The following is a 21,357-nucleotide window of genomic DNA, read 5'->3' on the forward strand; positions in this document are numbered from 1 at the left end:
CACACACACCAATTGGTTCACATCAGCATCTTATCAGCACTCTTCTCATCATAAGCCAAAACATAGCATTGTACCAGCTTCTAGGAAGAAAAGTAACTCTGTCCTAACTGAAACCAGGACATACGTATATGTGAATTCAGCTTAAAGGTCTAAACCCAGGCTTCTCTCATGTTGCAGAACTGACAGTGAAACCTCTGCACACTGTAAAAATTGCACAGAACCATTAACAAGGATGTCCGACGAATGTTGCATGGGAGACGTTCGGTTCTTTGTGATTTTTTTTTCATAGGTGTTTGTACTTTTGGCTTTTAGAGAAATTACCCAGTTAAGTTAATCCGTATTGCTTTCTTTTCCTACTTCATGCATGTAGTGTATCTTTAGATATATCTTAAATTAGGGAGCTTATACTGGATGCACAGGACAAACCAGGAGCTACAGTCCAGGTGAGATGTTAGTGACCAAGATGAGTGACTTCTTTTAAAGGTCCAGCACCCTTGCAAAAATGCTTGTGATGGCTTCCCACATGCAAGAGCAGGAAGCTGGAGATGGAACTAACTTCCTGCTTCTTCTTGATCAAGTCCTTCGGGAATTAGCCTAAGATCTTCTGAGGCTGGGATTATCAGTCTCAGATGCAAGCTCTGTTGTTACTGCAGTTCTGGAGATTGAGTTCAGACTGCCATTGGTCATAGAACTGTGAATAGTCTGCTTCCTTCCAAACGAATTTTTAGTCAGAGGTGTATGGAGAAGAGCACGGAATGTTTTTGCAGCTTGTGATTGTTTGCTTCCCTTGGAAGCTTTTTCATTTGTTTATGTTGTATGGCCCTTTTACAAAGAGGTAGAAGCAATACGAATGCACAGCCAGGTGAAATATTTGTTGTTTGCTGCACAGGTGAGAGAAAGATACGAAAAAGTTGGCAAGAAGGCCCTAGAAATTCTTCCAGACGGGGTGTGCTGTTCGCACAGGACCTTAGAGATTTTGAAGTGGCATCTGTGTTGCGTACTTCAGGGATACGCAGACAGGATGGCACTGAAGGCTTCTTTTGTTGAAGCTTATTGCTCGGGCCTGTAGGAAGTGGATAAGAACATACCCGTGCACGCATCTAAAAACTTGAGTGGGTTGACTAACATCTTCATATAAGATAAAAGGTATGGTTAGTTTATCAGGTTAAACTGATGGAATCCATCAGCCTCTGAAATTAGTATGACATTGAACTCTTGGTTGATGTTGTGGCTCAGACAAGGCCTATACTTTCTATTAAATCTTTACAGAAATAGCTTCCTGCTTTTATCTTTCAAGCAGAAAACCATTTTTTGTAGCCTTTTCTGTCATTGCGAGGGTACATGAAGAGAACTCTGCAGAGAGGGGTGTGATTTAAAAGGCTAAGAGAACACACTGATGGTGTTGGCTTGCTTTCGAAATTACGAACGTATCAAATCAAAGCATAGGAAGCGAATCAAGAAACGAGGGGTTTCTGGCATTATGTAGTGTTTATTCTAGTTGGACCTACAGAGCAGCCTCTGGCAGAGCACTGGCATTGCAGAGCATCACCTTGCTGAAGCAGCGCTATTGAAGTCACTAAGCATTTGCAAGAAACGGTGACAAACTGGGAAGAGATTGCTGTTTGCTTCTGTTAACATTGCCTGCCTGGGACACTGATGTCCCTCCCCGGCTGGAGAATCCAGAGGGACATCAAGGAGGCCAGAAGGGGGCTCTTCAGGGGACCACACATGGAAGGGGAAGCAAAGGCCAGGTGAGGAGTGATCCCCTTAAATAGCTTTACTTGCTTCCTGACTCTTGAGTCAAAACAGCCATAGCTATGTTGCAGGACCAGCAACATGTCTGCTCCGGCTGCTCCAGCCAGAGCCACACTGTGATATCATCGTGATGATACTGGGGCGTCATGGTGACGTTTGAGCTTCCCCCACCAGAACCCCCAGACAGTCCGTTGAGCCTTGCTTGCTGACTGGCAGGACCAAAAGTAGCCGTTTGCAGAAATGGCTGCAGATGGAAACTCGAGTGACAATGAGATCAATGAAATTAAACAGGAGCCACTTCCAGAAGACACGTCATACGGTTTTGCTCCAGACGAGCTGTTTGAGCCTTCGGACTCCCCTTCTCCTGAACCCCTGGGACAGGATGAAGGAGCAGCTTGTGATGCTCGTGCAGCATCCACAAGGGGAGAAAAAGATCCCCAAGCTCTCACTGATGACCGTGAGACCAAACACGTTCCTCATAATTCTTCTGAGGAGAACGCTGGCAACGGCAACGTCTTCTCATCCCTCAGCTTCCCAAAGAAACTCTGGCAAGTGGCTGAAAGTGACGAATTTAAGGCCATCTGGTGGGGTCACTCTGGAAACTATATTGTGATCGACGAGGAAATGTTTAAAGTGGAAGTGCTGGGAAGGACAAGACCTCGGAGAGTTTTTGAGACGGAGAGAATGAGAGGTTTCATTCGTCAGCTTAATCTGTATGGATTCACCAAACTGCAACAGGACCTGCAAAGATCTCCCTCGCTTCCCGATCTTCCGAAAGAAGAGGATGCATTTTCTGCTTGTAGGAAGGTACCTCCATTGCTCCACACGTGAACCAATTCTCACAATATTCTGGTGGGAGAGATGGGTGTTCCAATAAAATAAGCCTTGGCAATGGAGGAGATGAGGATAACAGTAGATGTTCTGATCTTGATTGCCTTTTCAGGCTACTTCCAGGTGTTTTAGAGCTACCTTTGCTGAGGACTAGACATGCAGATAAACTACGTTTGGGTGGTACCCAAGGAGTCTGAACCCATGGAACACAAAGATAAGTAAAGCAGGCTATGATGAGTCCATTTATTTTAAGGCATTTGCAACGTACCAGAACTGTATCATCAGGACTGTATCATTAAGCTTTAGTCAGCCTAAGCTTTAGGCTTAAACTGACCAATAGATCTTTCTAACCCATGACTGCCTTTACCAATTACAGTCCTCAGTTCTTGTCTCTTGCTGTTTCTCAGTCCCAAACACGTAGCAAGTACTTCTTCTCCTTTGCGTTTTTTAGATACTCTACTACTACAACCCCAGCTTCAAGAGAGATTCTCCCCACCTGCTCCAGAACTGCAAGCGACGAGTTGCCCTGAAGAGGAAAGCCCTGCAGGCGGGGCTGGATGAGAGCTACCCCAGCAGCAGCCTATATGCCCAGCCTGGGTGCAGAGATGCCGATATGGATGAGGAGGACCCGCTGGCAGCAGCAACTCCAGCAGAAGCCACACAGCCAGTGGCACCCGCGGGGTCCCCAGTCCCCAGGCACTGGGCAAAAGCCACCCCTCAAGCCAGCGGTGCCCCTACAGCCTCGCAGGGAGCTGCTCCCACCCTGCCAGATCCTGCTGCAGCAGCAGGCAGGGACAAGCAGCGGCGTCTGGACCCCTCCCTGCTGCTAGCAGGCAGCAGCCAGACCTCAGCTGCCGCTCCTGCTCCCTCCCCACACCACGTCCTACCTTCCCAGATAGCCCTGTGCCCAAACGCAGGAGCTCCGAAGGCTCCCTCGGCTGCCCTGCCTCCCTTTGGTCACCCACTCCTTCCAGTGGCCTTGCTGGCAGCAGCCTCTGCTGCAGCCATTTTGCAGCCGTACAGCTGGCAGGGCCTGGCAGCCCCACACTGCCCGACCTGCACCTGCGACCAAGACAGGGCAGCTGCAGGCGACAGAATGGCACCCAGGCATGGGACCCGCTAGACACAGCAGGGATAGCAGCACCCCCTTACAGCTTCACGGTCTGTTAGTTCATAGGTTGATTGTTCTGGAGTTAATCTGTTTGAATAATAAAACTTTTCCAGTTCCAGTTGTCTTTTTGGTATTATTTTTAAATGGGGAAATCTCAGGTTGAATTTGTATTTCGTCTCTCAAATGGAAGTAGAAGCAACTGTTCCAACACCAATTTGATCGTTTTCCACAACAGACCAGCTCTCTAGGTTCTCAGCCACAGAGAGCAAAAGAGTGGATAATGTCTGCATGCCACATGCACCGAGGATGCTCTTCCTAATGATGACTTCTAACGGAAAGTTAGGAGAGAGTAATTAAATAACACCATTTTAATTATGGAAGACTCAGAAAGGGAATGTCACAGACTCACAGAATTGTGGGGGTTGGAAGGCAGCTCAAGAGATCATCGGTCCAAACCCCTGCCAAAGCAGGTTCCCGAGAGCAGGTTGCCCAGATAGGCATCCAGACGGGCCTTGAATGTCTCCAGAGAAGGAGGCTCCACAACCTCCGCAGGCTGCCTGTCCCAGCGCTCTGTCACCCTCACCATGAGGAAGTTGTTTCGCACGTTGTTGTGGAACTTCCTGTCATCCATTTTGTTGCCATTGTCCCTTGTTCCAGCCAGAGCCACACTGTGATATCATCGTGATGATACTGGGGCGTCATGGTGACGTTTGAGCTTCCCCCACCAGAACCCCCAGACAGTCCGTTGAGCCTCGCTTGCTGACTGGCAGGACCAAAAGTAGCCGTTTGCAGAAATGGCTGCAGATGGAAACTCGAGTGACAATGAGATCAATGAAATTAAACAGGAGCCACTTCCAGAAGACACGTCATACGGTTTTGCTCCAGACGAGCTGTTTGAGCCTTCGGACTCCCCTTCTCCTGAACCCCTGGGACAGGATGAAGGAGCAGCTTGTGATGCTCGTGCAGCATCCACAAGGGGAGAAAAAGATCCCCAAGCTCTCACTGATGACCGTGAGACCAAACACGTTCCTCATAATTCTTCTGAGGAGAACGCTGGCAACGGCAACGTCTTCTCATCCCTCAGCTTCCCAAAGAAACTCTGGCAAGTGGCTGAAAGTGACGAATTTAAGGCCATCTGGTGGGGTCACTCTGGAAACTATATTGTGATCGACGAGGAAATGTTTAAAGTGGAAGTGCTGGGAAGGACAAGACCTCGGAGAGTTTTTGAGACGGAGAGAATGAGAGGTTTCATTCGTCAGCTTAATCTGTATGGATTCACCAAACTGCAACAGGACCTGCAAAGATCTCCCTCGCTTCCCGATCTTCCGAAAGAAGAGGATGCATTTTCTGCTTGTAGGAAGGTACCTCCATTGCTCCACACGTGAACCAATTCTCACAATATTCTGGTGGGAGAGATGGGTGTTCCAATAAAATAAGCCTTGGCAATGGAGGAGATGAGGATAACAGTAGATGTTCTGATCTTGATTGCCTTTTCAGGCTACTTCCAGGTGTTTTAGAGCTACCTTTGCTGAGGACTAGACATGCAGATAAACTACGTTTGGGTGGTACCCAAGGAGTCTGAACCCATGGAACACAAAGATAAGTAAAGCAGGCTATGATGAGTCCATTTATTTTAAGGCATTTGCAACGTACCAGAACTGTATCATCAGGACTGTATCATTAAGCTTTAGTCAGCCTAAGCTTTAGGCTTAAACTGACCAATAGATCTTTCTAACCCATGACTGCCTTTACCAATTACAGTCCTCAGTTCTTGTCTCTTGCTGTTTCTCAGTCCCAAACACGTAGCAAGTACTTCTTCTCCTTTGCGTTTTTTAGATACTCTACTACTACAACCCCAGCTTCAAGAGAGATTCTCCCCACCTGCTCCAGAACTGCAAGCGACGAGTTGCCCTGAAGAGGAAAGCCCTGCAGGCGGGGCTGGATGAGAGCTGCCCCAGCAGCAGCCTATATGCCCAGCCTGGGTGCAGAGATGCCGATATGGATGAGGAGGACCCGCTGGCAGCAGCAACTCCAGCAGAAGCCACACAGCCAGCGGCACCCGCGGGGTCCCCAGTCCCCAGGCACTGGGCAAAAGCCACCCCTCAAGCCAGCGGTGCCCCTACAGCCTCGCAGGGAGCTGCTCCCACCCTGCCAGATCCTGCTGCAGCAGCAGGCAGGGACAAGCAGCGGCGTCTGGACCCCTCCCTGCTGCTAGCAGGCAGCAGCCAGACCTCAGCTGCCGCTCCTGCTCCCTCCCCACACCACGTCCTACCTTCCCAGATAGCCCTGTGCCCAAACGCAGGAGCTCCGAAGGCTCCCTCGGCTGCCCTGCCTCCCTTTGGTCACCCACTCCTTCCAGTGGCCTTGCTGGCAGCAGCCTCTGCTGCAGCCATTTTGCAGCCGTACAGCTGGCAGGGCCTGGCAGCCCCACACTGCCCGACCTGCACCTGCGACCAAGACAGGGCAGCTGCAGGCGACAGAATGGCACCCAGGCATGGGACCCGCTAGACACAGCAGGGATAGCAGCACCCCCTTACAGCTTCACGGTCTGTTAGTTCATAGGTTGATTGTTCTGGAGTTAATCTGTTTGAATAATAAAACTTTTCCAGTTCCAGTTGTCTTTTTGGTATTATTTTTAAATGGGGAAATCTCAGGTTGAATTTGTATTTCGTCTCTCAAATGGAAGTAGAAGCAACTGTTCCAACACCAATTTGATCGTTTTCCACAACAGACCAGCTCTCTAGGTTCTCAGCCACAGAGAGCAAAAGAGTGGATAATGTCTGCATGCCACATGCACCGAGGATGCTCTTCCTAATGATGACTTCTAACGGAAAGTTAGGAGAGAGTAATTAAATAACACCATTTTAATTATGGAAGACTCAGAAAGGGAATGTCACAGACTCACAGAATTGTGGGGGTTGGAAGGCAGCTCAAGAGATCATCGGTCCAAACCCCTGCCAAAGCAGGTTCCCGAGAGCAGGTTGCCCAGATAGGCATCCAGACGGGCCTTGAATGTCTCCAGAGAAGGAGGCTCCACAACCTCCGCAGGCTGCCTGTCCCAGCGCTCCGTCACCCTCACCATGAGGAAGTTGTTTCGCACGTTGTTGTGGAACTTCCTGTCATCCATTTTGTTGCCATTGTCCCTTGTTCCAGCCAGAGCCACACTGTGATATCATCGTGATGATACTGGGGCGTCATGGTGACGTTTGAGCTTCCCCCACCAGAACCCCCAGACAGTCCGTTGAGCCTCGCTTGCTGACTGGCAGGACCAAAAGTAGCCGTTTGCAGAAATGGCTGCAGATGGAAACTCGAGTGACAATGAGATCAATGAAATTAAACAGGAGCCACTTCCAGAAGACACGTCATACGGTTTTGCTCCAGACGAGCTGTTTGAGCCTTCGGACTCCCCTTCTCCTGAACCCCTGGGACAGGATGAAGGAGCAGCTTGTGATGCTCGTGCAGCATCCACAAGGGGAGAAAAAGATCCCCAAGCTCTCACTGATGACCGTGAGACCAAACACGTTCCTCATAATTCTTCTGAGGAGAACGCTGGCAACGGCAACGTCTTCTCATCCCTCAGCTTCCCAAAGAAACTCTGGCAAGTGGCTGAAAGTGACGAATTTAAGGCCATCTGGTGGGGTCACTCTGGAAACTATATTGTGATCGACGAGGAAATGTTTAAAGTGGAAGTGCTGGGAAGGACAAGACCTCGGAGAGTTTTTGAGACGGAGAGAATGAGAGGTTTCATTCGTCAGCTTAATCTGTATGGATTCACCAAACTGCAACAGGACCTGCAAAGATCTCCCTCGCTTCCCGATCTTCCGAAAGAAGAGGATGCATTTTCTGCTTGTAGGAAGGTACCTCCATTGCTCCACACGTGAACCAATTCTCACAATATTCTGGTGGGAGAGATGGGTGTTCCAATAAAATAAGCCTTGGCAATGGAGGAGATGAGGATAACAGTAGATGTTCTGATCTTGATTGCCTTTTCAGGCTACTTCCAGGTGTTTTAGAGCTACCTTTGCTGAGGACTAGACATGCAGATAAACTACGTTTGGGTGGTACCCAAGGAGTCTGAACCCATGGAACACAAAGATAAGTAAAGCAGGCTATGATGAGTCCATTTATTTTAAGGCATTTGCAACGTACCAGAACTGTATCATCAGGACTGTATCATTAAGCTTTAGTCAGCCTAAGCTTTAGGCTTAAACTGACCAATAGATCTTTCTAACCCATGACTGCCTTTACCAATTACAGTCCTCAGTTCTTGTCTCTTGCTGTTTCTCAGTCCCAAACACGTAGCAAGTACTTCTTCTCCTTTGCGTTTTTTAGATACTCTACTACTACAACCCCAGCTTCAAGAGAGATTCTCCCCACCTGCTCCAGAACTGCAAGCGACGAGTTGCCCTGAAGAGGAAAGCCCTGCAGGCGGGGCTGGATGAGAGCTGCCCCAGCAGCAGCCTATATGCCCAGCCTGGGTGCAGAGATGCCGATATGGATGAGGAGGACCCGCTGGCAGCAGCAACTCCAGCAGAAGCCACACAGCCAGCGGCACCCGCGGGGTCCCCAGTCCCCAGGCACTGGGCAAAAGCCACCCCTCAAGCCAGCGGTGCCCCTACAGCCTCGCAGGGAGCTGCTCCCACCCTGCCAGATCCTGCTGCAGCAGCAGGCAGGGACAAGCAGCGGCGTCTGGACCCCTCCCTGCTGCTAGCAGGCAGCAGCCAGACCTCAGCTGCCGCTCCTGCTCCCTCCCCACACCACGTCCTACCTTCCCAGATAGCCCTGTGCCCAAACGCAGGAGCTCCGAAGGCTCCCTCGGCTGCCCTGCCTCCCTTTGGTCACCCACTCCTTCCAGTGGCCTTGCTGGCAGCAGCCTCTGCTGCAGCCATTTTGCAGCCGTACAGCTGGCAGGGCCTGGCAGCCCCACACTGCCCGACCTGCACCTGCGACCAAGACAGGGCAGCTGCAGGCGACAGAATGGCACCCAGGCATGGGACCCGCTAGACACAGCAGGGATAGCAGCACCCCCTTACAGCTTCACGGTCTGTTAGTTCATAGGTTGATTGTTCTGGAGTTAATCTGTTTGAATAATAAAACTTTTCCAGTTCCAGTTGTCTTTTTGGTATTATTTTTAAATGGGGAAATCTCAGGTTGAATTTGTATTTCGTCTCTCAAATGGAAGTAGAAGCAACTGTTCCAACACCAATTTGATCGTTTTCCACAACAGACCAGCTCTCTAGGTTCTCAGCCACAGAGAGCAAAAGAGTGGATAATGTCTGCATGCCACATGCACCGAGGATGCTCTTCCTAATGATGACTTCTAACGGAAAGTTAGGAGAGAGTAATTAAATAACACCATTTTAATTATGGAAGACTCAGAAAGGGAATGTCACAGACTCACAGAATTGTGGGGGTTGGAAGGCAGCTCAAGAGATCATCGGTCCAAACCCCTGCCAAAGCAGGTTCCCGAGAGCAGGTTGCCCAGATAGGCATCCAGACGGGCCTTGAATGTCTCCAGAGAAGGAGGCTCCACAACCTCCGCAGGCTGCCTGTCCCAGCGCTCCGTCACCCTCACCATGAGGAAGTTGTTTCGCACGTTGTTGTGGAACTTCCTGTCATCCATTTTGTTGCCATTGTCCCTTGTTCCAGCCAGAGCCACACTGTGATATCATCATGATGATACTGGGGCGTCATGGTGACGTTTGAGCTTCCCCCACCAGAACCCCCAGACAGTCCGTTGAGCCTCGCTTGCTGACTGGCAGGACCAAAAGTAGCCGTTTGCAGAAATGGCTGCAGATGGAAACTCGAGTGACAATGAGATCAATGAAATTAAACAGGAGCCACTTCCAGAAGACACGTCATACGGTTTTGCTCCAGACGAGCTGTTTGAGCCTTCGGACTCCCCTTCTCCTGAACCCCTGGGACAGGATGAAGGAGCAGCTTGTGATGCTCGTGCAGCATCCACAAGGGGAGAAAAAGATCCCCAAGCTCTCACTGATGACCGTGAGACCAAACACGTTCCTCATAATTCTTCTGAGGAGAACGCTGGCAACGGCAACGTCTTCTCATCCCTCAGCTTCCCAAAGAAACTCTGGCAAGTGGCTGAAAGTGACGAATTTAAGGCCATCTGGTGGGGTCACTCTGGAAACTATATTGTGATCGACGAGGAAATGTTTAAAGTGGAAGTGCTGGGAAGGACAAGACCTCGGAGAGTTTTTGAGACGGAGAGAATGAGAGGTTTCATTCGTCAGCTTAATCTGTATGGATTCACCAAACTGCAACAGGACCTGCAAAGATCTCCCTCGCTTCCTGATCTTCCGAAAGAAGAGGATGCATTTTCTGCTTGTAGGAAGGTACCTCCATTGCTCCACACGTGAACCAATTCTCACAATATTCTGGTGGGAGAGATGGGTGTTCCAATAAAATAAGCCTTGGCAATGGAGGAGATGAGGATAACAGTAGATGTTCTGATCTTGATTGCCTTTTCAGGCTACTTCCAGGTGTTTTAGAGCTACCTTTGCTGAGGACTAGACATGCAGATAAACTACGTTTGGGTGGTACCCAAGGAGTCTGAACCCATGGAACACAAAGATAAGTAAAGCAGGCTATGATGAGTCCATTTATTTTAAGGCATTTGCAACGTACCAGAACTGTATCATCAGGACTGTATCATTAAGCTTTAGTCAGCCTAAGCTTTAGGCTTAAACTGACCAATAGATCTTTCTAACCCATGACTGCCTTTACCAATTACAGTCCTCAGTTCTTGTCTCTTGCTGTTTCTCAGTCCCAAACACGTAGCAAGTACTTCTTCTCCTTTGCGTTTTTTAGATACTCTACTACTACAACCCCAGCTTCAAGAGAGATTCTCCCCACCTGCTCCAGAACTGCAAGCGACGAGTTGCCCTGAAGAGGAAAGCCCTGCAGGCGGGGCTGGATGAGAGCTGCCCCAGCAGCAGCCTATATGCCCAGCCTGGGTGCAGAGATGCCGATATGGATGAGGAGGACCCGCTGGCAGCAGCAACTCCAGCAGAAGCCACACAGCCAGCGGCACCCGCGGGGTCCCCAGTCCCCAGGCACTGGGCAAAAGCCACCCCTCAAGCCAGCGGTGCCCCTACAGCCTCGCAGGGAGCTGCTCCCACCCTGCCAGATCCTGCTGCAGCAGCAGGCAGGGACAAGCAGCGGCGTCTGGACCCCTCCCTGCTGCTAGCAGGCAGCAGCCAGACCTCAGCTGCCGCTCCTGCTCCCTCCCCACACCACGTCCTACCTTCCCAGATAGCCCTGTGCCCAAACGCAGGAGCTCCGAAGGCTCCCTCGGCTGCCCTGCCTCCCTTTGGTCACCCACTCCTTCCAGTGGCCTTGCTGGCAGCAGCCTCTGCTGCAGCCATTTTGCAGCCGTACAGCTGGCAGGGCCTGGCAGCCCCACACTGCCCGACCTGCACCTGCGACCAAGACAGGGCAGCTGCAGGCGACAGAATGGCACCCAGGCATGGGACCCGCTAGACACAGCAGGGATAGCAGCACCCCCTTACAGCTTCACGGTCTGTTAGTTCATAGGTTGATTGTTCTGGAGTTAATCTGTTTGAATAATAAAACTTTTCCAGTTCCAGTTGTCTTTTTGGTATTATTTTTAAATGGGGAAATCTCAGGTTGAATTTGTATTTCGTCTCTCAAATGGAAGTAGAAGCAACTGTTCCAACACCAATTTGATCGTTTTCCACAACAGACCAGCTCTCTAGGTTCTCAGCCACAGAGAGCAAAAGAGTGGATAATGTCTGCATGCCACATGCACCGAGGATGCTCTTCCTAATGATGACTTCTAACGGAAAGTTAGGAGAGAGTAATTAAATAACACCATTTTAATTATGGAAGACTCAGAAAGGGAATGTCACAGACTCACAGAATTGTGGGGGTTGGAAGGCAGCTCAAGAGATCATCGGTCCAAACCCCTGCCAAAGCAGGTTCCCGAGAGCAGGTTGCCCAGATAGGCATCCAGACGGGCCTTGAATGTCTCCAGAGAAGGAGGCTCCACAACCTCCGCAGGCTGCCTGTCCCAGCGCTCCGTCACCCTCACCATGAGGAAGTTGTTTCGCACGTTGTTGTGGAACTTCCTGTCATCCATTTTGTTGCCATTGTCCCTTGTTCCAGCCAGAGCCACACTGTGATATCATCGTGATGATACTGGGGCGTCATGGTGACGTTTGAGCTTCCCCCACCAGAACCCCCAGACAGTCCGTTGAGCCTTGCTTGCTGACTGGCAGGACCAAAAGTAGCCGTTTGCAGAAATGGCTGCAGATGGAAACTCGAGTGACAATGAGATCAATGAAATTAAACAGGAGCCACTTCCAGAAGACACGTCATACGGTTTTGCTCCAGACGAGCTGTTTGAGCCTTCGGACTCCCCTTCTCCTGAACCCCTGGGACAGGATGAAGGAGCAGCTTGTGATGCTCGTGCAGCATCCACAAGGGGAGAAAAAGATCCCCAAGCTCTCACTGATGACCGTGAGACCAAACACGTTCCTCATAATTCTTCTGAGGAGAACGCTGGCAACGGCAACGTCTTCTCATCCCTCAGCTTCCCAAAGAAACTCTGGCAAGTGGCTGAAAGTGACGAATTTAAGGCCATCTGGTGGGGTCACTCTGGAAACTATATTGTGATCGACGAGGAAATGTTTAAAGTGGAAGTGCTGGGAAGGACAAGACCTCGGAGAGTTTTTGAGACGGAGAGAATGAGAGGTTTCATTCGTCAGCTTAATCTGTATGGATTCACCAAACTGCAACAGGACCTGCAAAGATCTCCCTCGCTTCCCGATCTTCCGAAAGAAGAGGATGCATTTTCTGCTTGTAGGAAGGTACCTCCATTGCTCCACACGTGAACCAATTCTCACAATATTCTGGTGGGAGAGATGGGTGTTCCAATAAAATAAGCCTTGGCAATGGAGGAGATGAGGATAACAGTAGATGTTCTGATCTTGATTGCCTTTTCAGGCTACTTCCAGGTGTTTTAGAGCTACCTTTGCTGAGGACTAGACATGCAGATAAACTACGTTTGGGTGGTACCCAAGGAGTTTGAACCCATGGAACACAAAGATAAGTAAAGCAGGCTATGGTGAGTCCATTTATTTTAAGGCATTTGCAACGTACCAGAACTGTATCATCAGGACTGTATCATTAAGCTTTAGTCAGCCTAAGCTTTAGGCTTAAACTGACCAATAGATCTTTCTAACCCATGACTGCCTTTACCAATTACAGTCCTCAGTTCTTGTCTCTTGCTGTTTCTCAGTCCCAAACACGTAGCAAGTACTTCTTCTCCTTTGCGTTTTTTAGATACTCTACTACTACAACCCCAGCTTCAAGAGAGATTCTCCCCACCTGCTCCAGAACTGCAAGCGACGAGTTGCCCTGAAGAGGAAAGCCCTGCAGGCGGGGCTGGATGAGAGCTGCCCCAGCAGCAGCCTATATGCCCAGCCTGGGTGCAGAGATGCCGATATGGATGAGGAGGACCCGCTGGCAGCAGCAACTCCAGCAGAAGCCACGCAGCCAGCGGCACCCGCGGGGTCCCCAGTCCCCAGGCACTGGGCAAAAGCCACCCCTCAAGCCAGCGGTGCCCCTACAGCCTCGCAGGGAGCTGCTCCCACCCTGCCAGATCCTGCTGCAGCAGCAGGCAGGGACAAGCAGCGGCGTCTGGACCCCTCCCTGCTGCTAGCAGGCAGCAGCCAGACCTCAGCTGCCGCTCCTGCTCCCTCCCCACACCACGTCCTACCTTCCCAGATAGCCCTGTGCCCAAACGCAGGAGCTCCGAAGGCTCCCTCGGCTGCCCTGCCTCCCTTCGGTCACCCACTCCTTCCAGTGGCCTTGCTGGCAGCAGCCTCTGCTGCAGCCATTTTGCAGCCATTTTGCAGCCGTACAGCTGGCAGGGCCTGGCAGCCCCACACTGCCCGACCTGCACCTGTGACCAAGACAGGGCAGCTGCAGGCGACAGAATGGCACCCAGGCATGGGACCCGCTAGACACAGCAGGGATAGCAGCACCCCCTTACAGCTTCACGGTCTGTTAGTTCATAGGTTGATTGTTCTGGAGTTAATCTGCTTGAATAATAAAACTTTTCCAGTTCCAGTTGTCTTTTTGGTATTATTTTTAAATGGGGAAATCTCAGGTTGAATTTGTATTTCGTCTCTCAAATGGAAGTAGAAGCAACTGTTCCAACACCAATTTGATCGTTTTCCACAACAGACCAGCTCTCTAGGTTCTCAGCCACAGAGAGCAAAAGAGTGGATAATGTCTGCATGCCACATGCACCGAGGATGCTCTTCCTAATGATGACTTCTAACGGAAAGTTAGGAGAGAGTAATTAAATAACACCATTTTAATTATGGAAGACTCAGAAAGGGAATGTCACAGACTCACAGAATTGTGGGGGTTGGAAGGCAGCTCAAGAGATCATCGGTCCAAACCCCTGCCAAAGCAGGTTCCCGAGAGCAGGTTGCCCAGATAGGCATCCAGACGGGCCTTGAATGTCTCCAGAGAAGGAGGCTCCACAACCTCCGCAGGCTGCCTGTCCCAGCGCTCCGTCACCCTCACCATGAGGAAGTTGTTTCGCACGTTGTTGTGGAACTTCCTGTCATCCATTTTGTTGCCATTGTCCCTTGTTCCAGCCAGAGCCACACTGTGATATCATCGTGATGATACTGGGGCGTCACGGTGACGTTTGAGCTTCCCCCACCAGAACCCCCAGACAGTCCGTTGAGCCTCGCTTGCTGACTGGCAGGACCAAAAGTAGCCGTTTGCAGAAATGGCTGCAGATGGAAACTCGAGTGACAATGAGATCAATGAAATTAAACAGGAGCCACTTCCAGAAGACACGTCATACGGTTTTGCTCCAGACGAGCTGTTTGAGCCTTCGGACTCCCCTTCTCCTGAACCCCTGGGACAGGATGAAGGAGCAGCTTGTGATGCTCGTGCAGCATCCACAAGGGGAGAAAAAGATCCCCAAGCTCTCACTGATGACCGTGAGACCAAACACGTTCCTCATAATTCTTCTGAGGAGAACGCTGGCAACGGCAACGTCTTCTCATCCCTCAGCTTCCCAAAGAAACTCTGGCAAGTGGCTGAAAGTGACGAATTTAAGGCCATCTGGTGGGGTCACTCTGGAAACTATATTGTGATCGACGAGGAAATGTTTAAAGTGGAAGTGCTGGGAAGGACAAGACCTCGGAGAGTTTTTGAGACGGAGAGAATGAGAGGTTTCATTCGTCAGCTTAATCTGTATGGATTCACCAAACTGCAACAGGACCTGCAAAGATCTCCCTCGCTTCCCGATCTTCCGAAAGAAGAGGATGCATTTTCTGCTTGTAGGAAGGTACCTCCATTGCTCCACACGTGAACCAATTCTCACAATATTCTGGTGGGAGAGATGGGTGTTCCAATAAAATAAGCCTTGGCAATGGAGGAGATGAGGATAACAGTAGATGTTCTGATCTTGATTGCCTTTTCAGGCTACTTCCAGGTGTTTTAGAGCTACCTTTGCTGAGGACTAGACATGCAGATAAACTACGTTTGGGTGGTACCCAAGGAGTCTGAACCCATGGAACACAAAGATAAGTAAAGCAGGCTATGATGAGTCCATTTATTTTAAGGCATTTGCAACGTACCAGAACTGTATCATCAGGACTGTATCATTAAGCTTTAGTCAGCCTAAGCTTTAGGCTTAAACTGACCAATAGATCTTTCTAACCCATGACTGCCTTTACCAATTACAGTCCTCAGTTCTTGTCTCTTGCTGTTTCTCAGTCCCAAACACGTAGCAAGTACTTCTTCTCCTTTGCGTTTTTTAGATACTCTACTACTACAACCCCAGCTTCAAGAGAGATTCTCCCCACCTGCTCCAGAACTGCAAGCGACGAGTTGCCCTGAAGAGGAAAGCCCTGCAGGCGGGGCTGGATGAGAGCTGCCCCAGCAGCAGCCTATATGCCCAGCCTGGGTGCAGAGATGCCGATATGGATGAGGAGGACCCGCTGGCAGCAGCAACTCCAGCAGAAGCCACACAGCCAGCGGCACCCGCGGGGTCCCCAGTCCCCAGGCACTGGGCAAAAGCCACCCCTCAAGCCAGCGGTGCCCCTACAGCCTCGCAGGGAGCTGCTCCCACCCTGCCAGATCCTGCTGCAGCAGCAGGCAGGGACAAGCAGCGGCGTCTGGACCCCTCCCTGCTGCTAGCAGGCAGCAGCCAGACCTCAGCTGCCGCTCCTGCTCCCTCCCCACACCACGTCCTACCTTCCCAGATAGCCCTGTGCCCAAACGCAGGAGCTCCGAAGGCTCCCTCGGCTGCCCTGCCTCCCTTTGGTCACCCACTCCTTCCAGTGGCCTTGCTGGCAGCAGCCTCTGCTGCAGCCATTTTGCAGCCGTACAGCTGGCAGGGCCTGGCAGCCCCACACTGCCCGACCTGCACCTGCGACCAAGACAGGGCAGCTGCAGGCGACAGAATGGCACCCAGGCATGGGACCCGCTAGACACAGCAGGGATAGCAGCACCCCCTTACAGCTTCACCGTCTGTTAGTTCATAGGTTGATTGTTCTGGAGTTAATCTGTTTGAATAATAAAACTTTTCCAGTTCCAGTTGTCTTTTTGGTATTATTTTTAAATGGGGAAATCTCAGGTTGAATTTGTATTTCGTCTCTCAAATGGAAGTAGAAGCAACTGTTCCAACACCAATTTGATCGTTTTCCACAACAGACCAGCTCTCTAGGTTCTCAGCCACAGAGAGCAAAAGAGTGGATAATGTCTGCATGCCACATGCACTGAGGATGCTCTTCCTAATGATGACTTCTAACGGAAAGTTAGGAGAGAGTAATTAAATAACACCATTTTAATTATGGAAGACTCAGAAAGGGAATGTCACAGACTCACAGAATTGTGGGGGTTGGAAGGCAGCTCAAGAGATCATCGGTCCAAACCCCTGCCAAAGCAGGTTCCCGAGAGCAGGTTGCCCAGATAGGCATCCAGACGGGCCTTGAATGTCTCCAGAGAAGGAGGCTCCACAACCTCCGCAGGCTGCCTGTCCCAGCGCTCCGTCACCCTCACCATGAGGAAGTTGTTTCGCACGTTGTTGTGGAACTTCCTGTCATCCATTTTGTTGCCATTGTCCCTTGTTCCAGCCAGAGCCACACTGTGATATCATCGTGATGATACTGGGGCGTCACGGTGACGTTTGAGCTTCCCCCACCAGAACCCCCAGACAGTCCGTTGAGCCTCGCTTGCTGACTGGCAGGACCAAAAGTAGCCGTTTGCAGAAATGGCTGCAGATGGAAACTCGAGTGACAATGAGATCAATGAAATTAAACAGGAGCCACTTCCAGAAGACACGTCATACGGTTTTGCTCCAGACGAGCTGTTTGAGCCTTCGGACTCCCCTTCTCCTGAACCCCTGGGACAGGATGAAGGAGCAGCTTGTGATGCTCGTGCAGCATCCACAAGGGGAGAAAAAGATCCCCAAGCTCTCACTGATGACCGTGAGACCAAACACGTTCCTCATAATTCTTCTGAGGAGAACGCTGGCAACGGCAATGTCTTCTCATCCCTCAGCTTCCCAAAGAAACTCTGGCAAGTGGCTGAAAGTGACGAATTTAAGGCCATCTGGTGGGGTCACTCTGGAAACTATATTGTGATCGACGAGGAAATGTTTAAAGTGGAAGTGCTGGGAAGGACAAGACCTCGGAGAGTTTTTGAGACGGAGAGAATGAGAGGTTTCATTCGTCAGCTTAATCTGTATGGATTCACCAAACTGCAACAGGACCTGCAAAGATCTCCCTCGCTTCCCGATCTTCCGAAAGAAGAGGATGCATTTTCTGCTTGTAGGAAGGTACCTCCATTGCTCCACACGTGAACCAATTCTCACAATATTCTGGTGGGAGAGATGGGTGTTCCAATAAAATAAGCCTTGGCAATGGAGGAGATGAGGATAACAGTAGATGTTCTGATCTTGATTGCCTTTTCAGGCTACTTCCAGGTGTTTTAGAGCTACCTTTGCTGAGGACTAGACATGCAGATAAACTACGTTTGGGTGGTACCCAAGGAGTCTGAACCCATGGAACACAAAGATAAGTAAAGCAGGCTATGATGAGTCCATTTATTTTAAGGCATTTGCAACGTACCAGAACTGTATCATCAGGACTGTATCATTAAGCTTTAGTCAGCCTAAGCTTTAGGCTTAAACTGACCAATAGATCTTTCTAACCCATGACTGCCTTTACCAATTACAGTCCTCAGTTCTTGTCTCTTGCTGTTTCTCAGTCCCAAACACGTAGCAAGTACTTCTTCTCCTTTGCGTTTTTTAGATACTCTACTACTACAACCCCAGCTTCAAGAGAGATTCTCCCCACCTGCTCCAGAACTGCAAGCGACGAGTTGCCCTGAAGAGGAAAGCCCTGCAGGCGGGGCTGGATGAGAGCTGCCCCAGCAGCAGCCTATATGCCCAGCCTGGGTGCAGAGATGCCGATATGGATGAGGAGGACCCGCTGGCAGCAGCAACTCCAGCAGAAGCCACACAGCCAGCGGCACCCGCGGGGTCCCCAGTCCCCAGGCACTGGGCAAAAGCCACCCCTCAAGCCAGCGGTGCCCCTACAGCCTCGCAGGGAGCTGCTCCCACCCTGCCAGATCCTGCTGCAGCAGCAGGCAGGGACAAGCAGCGGCGTCTGGACCCCTCCCTGCTGCTAGCAGGCAGCAGCCAGACCTCAGCTGCCGCTCCTGCTCCCTCCCCACACCACGTCCTACCTTCCCAGATAGCCCTGTGCCCAAACGCAGGAGCTCCGAAGGCTCCCTCGGCTGCCCTGCCTCCCTTTGGTCACCCACTCCTTCCAGTGGCCTTGCTGGCAGCAGCCTCTGCTGCAGCCATTTTGCAGCCGTACAGCTGGCAGGGCCTGGCAGCCCCACACTGCCCGACCTGCACCTGCGACCAAGACAGGGCAGCTGCAGGCGACAGAATGGCACCCAGGCATGGGACCCGCTAGACACAGCAGGGATAGCAGCACCCCCTTACAGCTTCACGGTCTGTTAGTTCATAGGTTGATTGTTCTGGAGTTAATCTGTTTGAATAATAAAACTTTTCCAGTTCCAGTTGTCTTTTTGGTATTATTTTTAAATGGGGAAATCTCAGGTTGAATTTGTATTTCGTCTCTCAAATGGAAGTAGAAGCAACTGTTCCAACACCAATTTGATCGTTTTCCACAACAGACCAGCTCTCTAGGTTCTCAGCCACAGAGAGCAAAAGAGTGGATAATGTCTGCATGCCACATGCACCGAGGATGCTCTTCCTAATGATGACTTCTAACGGAAAGTTAGGAGAGAGTAATTAAATAACACCATTTTAATTATGGAAGACTCAGAAAGGGAATGTCACAGACTCACAGAATTGTGGGGGTTGGAAGGCAGCTCAAGAGATCATCGGTCCAAACCCCTGCCAAAGCAGGTTCCCGAGAGCAGGTTGCCCAGATAGGCATCCAGACGGGCCTTGAATGTCTCCAGAGAAGGAGGCTCCACAACCTCCGCAGGCTGCCTGTCCCAGCGCTCCGTCACCCTCACCATGAGGAAGTTGTTTCGCACGTTGTTGTGGAACTTCCTGTCATCCATTTTGTTGCCATTGTCCCTTGTTCCAGCCAGAGCCACACTGTGATATCATCGTGATGATACTGGGGCGTCATGGTGACGTTTGAGCTTCCCCCACCAGAACCCCCAGACAGTCCGTTGAGCCTTGCTTGCTGACTGGCAGGACCAAAAGTAGCCGTTTGCAGAAATGGCTGCAGATGGAAACTCGAGTGACAATGAGATCAATGAAATTAAACAGGAGCCACTTCCAGAAGACACGTCATACGGTTTTGCTCCAGACGAGCTGTTTGAGCCTTCGGACTCCCCTTCTCCTGAACCCCTGGGACAGGATGAAGGAGCAGCTTGTGATGCTCGTGCAGCATCCACAAGGGGAGAAAAAGATCCCCAAGCTCTCACTGATGACCGTGAGACCAAACACGTTCCTCATAATTCTTCTGAGGAGAACGCTGGCAACGGCAACGTCTTCTCATCCCTCAGCTTCCCAAAGAAACTCTGGCAAGTGGCTGAAAGTGACGAATTTAAGGCCATCTGGTGGGGTCACTCTGGAAACTATATTGTGATCGACGAGGAAATGTTTAAAGTGGAAGTGCTGGGAAGGACAAGACCTCGGAGAGTTTTTGAGACGGAGAGAATGAGAGGTTTCATTCGTCAGCTTAATCTGTATGGATTCACCAAACTGCAACAGGACCTGCAAAGATCTCCCTCGCTTCCCGATCTTCCGAAAGAAGAGGATGCATTTTCTGCTTGTAGGAAGGTACCTCCATTGCTCCACACGTGAACCAATTCTCACAATATTCTGGTGGGAGAGATGGGTGTTCCAATAAAATAAGCCTTGGCAATGGAGGAGATGAGGATAACAGTAGATGTTCTGATCTTGATTGCCTTTTCAGGCTACTTCCAGGTGTTTTAGAGCTACCTTTGCTGAGGACTAGACATGCAGATAAACTACGTTTGGGTGGTACCCAAGGAGTTTGAACCCATGGAACACAAAGATAAGTAAAGCAGGCTATGGTGAGTCCATTTATTTTAAGGCATTTGCAACGTACCAGAACTGTATCATCAGGACTGTATCATTAAGCTTTAGTCAGCCTAAGCTTTAGGCTTAAACTGACCAATAGATCTTTCTAACCCATGACTGCCTTTACCAATTACAGTCCTCAGTTCTTGTCTCTTGCTGTTTCTCAGTCCCAAACACGTAGCAAGTACTTCTTCTCCTTTGCGTTTTTTAGATACTCTACTACTACAACCCCAGCTTCAAGAGAGATTCTCCCCACCTGCTCCAGAACTGCAAGCGACGAGTTGCCCTGAAGAGGAAAGCCCTGCAGGCGGGGCTGGATGAGAGCTGCCCCAGCAGCAGCCTATATGCCCAGCCTGGGTGCAGAGATGCCGATATGGATGAGGAGGACCCGCTGGCAGCAGCAACTCCAGCAGAAGCCACGCAGCCAGCGGCACCCGCGGGGTCCCCAGTCCCCAGGCACTGGGCAAAAGCCACCCCTCAAGCCAGCGGTGCCCCTACAGCCTCGCAGGGAGCTGCTCCCACCCTGCCAGATCCTGCTGCAGCAGCAGGCAGGGACAAGCAGCGGCGTCTGGACCCCTCCCTGCTGCTAGCAGGCAGCAGCCAGACCTCAGCTGCCGCTCCTGCTCCCTCCCCACACCACGTCCTACCTTCCCAGATAGCCCTGTGCCCAAACGCAGGAGCTCCGAAGGCTCCCTCGGCTGCCCTGCCTCCCTTCGGTCACCCACTCCTTCCAGTGGCCTTGCTGGCAGCAGCCTCTGCTGCAGCCATTTTGCAGCCATTTTGCAGCCGTACAGCTGGCAGGGCCTGGCAGCCCCACACTGCCCGACCTGCACCTGTGACCAAGACAGGGCAGCTGCAGGCGACAGAATGGCACCCAGGCATGGGACCCGCTAGACACAGCAGGGATAGCAGCACCCCCTTACAGCTTCACGGTCTGTTAGTTCATAGGTTGATTGTTCTGGAGTTAATCTGCTTGAATAATAAAACTTTTCCAGTTCCAGTTGTCTTTTTGGTATTATTTTTAAATGGGAAAATCTCAGGTTGAATT

General features: G+C 50.8%; 6 protein-coding genes across 6 annotated transcripts; all 6 read left to right on the forward strand.

The window, feature by feature from the left end:
* Positions 1-20: 20 nt before the first annotated feature.
* On the forward strand, positions 21-4,257 carry LOC137864509 (heat shock transcription factor, X-linked-like). The gene is made up of 3 exons (XM_068698621.1): positions 21-2,582; positions 2,699-2,777; positions 3,038-4,257. The coding sequence occupies exons 1-3, from the start codon at positions 1,996-1,998 to the stop codon at positions 3,707-3,709; spliced, it is 1,338 nt and encodes a 445-aa protein (XP_068554722.1). The 5' UTR covers positions 21-1,995; the 3' UTR covers positions 3,710-4,257.
* A 234-nt stretch (positions 4,258-4,491) lies between these two features.
* Positions 4,492-6,205, forward strand: LOC137864510 (heat shock transcription factor, Y-linked-like). The gene is made up of 2 exons (XM_068698622.1): positions 4,492-5,058; positions 5,534-6,205. Exons 1-2 carry the CDS (start codon positions 4,492-4,494, stop codon positions 6,203-6,205), a joined length of 1,239 nt encoding a protein of 412 aa, XP_068554723.1.
* A 782-nt stretch (positions 6,206-6,987) lies between these two features.
* LOC137864511 (heat shock transcription factor, Y-linked-like) lies at positions 6,988-8,701 on the forward strand. Its single transcript, XM_068698623.1, has 2 exons — positions 6,988-7,554; positions 8,030-8,701. The coding sequence occupies exons 1-2, from the start codon at positions 6,988-6,990 to the stop codon at positions 8,699-8,701; spliced, it is 1,239 nt and encodes a 412-aa protein (XP_068554724.1).
* A 659-nt stretch (positions 8,702-9,360) lies between these two features.
* LOC137864381 (heat shock transcription factor, Y-linked-like) lies at positions 9,361-11,900 on the forward strand. Its single transcript, XM_068698455.1, has 2 exons — positions 9,361-10,050; positions 10,526-11,900. Exons 1-2 carry the CDS (start codon positions 9,484-9,486, stop codon positions 11,195-11,197), a joined length of 1,239 nt encoding a protein of 412 aa, XP_068554556.1. The 5' UTR covers positions 9,361-9,483; the 3' UTR covers positions 11,198-11,900.
* Positions 11,901-14,486: 2,586 nt separating this feature from the next.
* On the forward strand, positions 14,487-16,200 carry LOC137864512 (heat shock transcription factor, Y-linked-like). The gene is made up of 2 exons (XM_068698624.1): positions 14,487-15,053; positions 15,529-16,200. Exons 1-2 carry the CDS (start codon positions 14,487-14,489, stop codon positions 16,198-16,200), a joined length of 1,239 nt encoding a protein of 412 aa, XP_068554725.1.
* Positions 16,201-16,982: 782 nt separating this feature from the next.
* LOC137864513 (heat shock transcription factor, Y-linked-like) lies at positions 16,983-18,696 on the forward strand. The gene is made up of 2 exons (XM_068698626.1): positions 16,983-17,549; positions 18,025-18,696. Exons 1-2 carry the CDS (start codon positions 16,983-16,985, stop codon positions 18,694-18,696), a joined length of 1,239 nt encoding a protein of 412 aa, XP_068554727.1.
* Positions 18,697-21,357: the final 2,661 nt, after the last annotated feature.

This window comes from Anas acuta, chromosome 14 (assembly GCF_963932015.1).
Source record: "Anas acuta chromosome 14, bAnaAcu1.1, whole genome shotgun sequence".
Classification (NCBI taxonomy): Eukaryota; Metazoa; Chordata; class Aves; order Anseriformes; family Anatidae; genus Anas; species Anas acuta.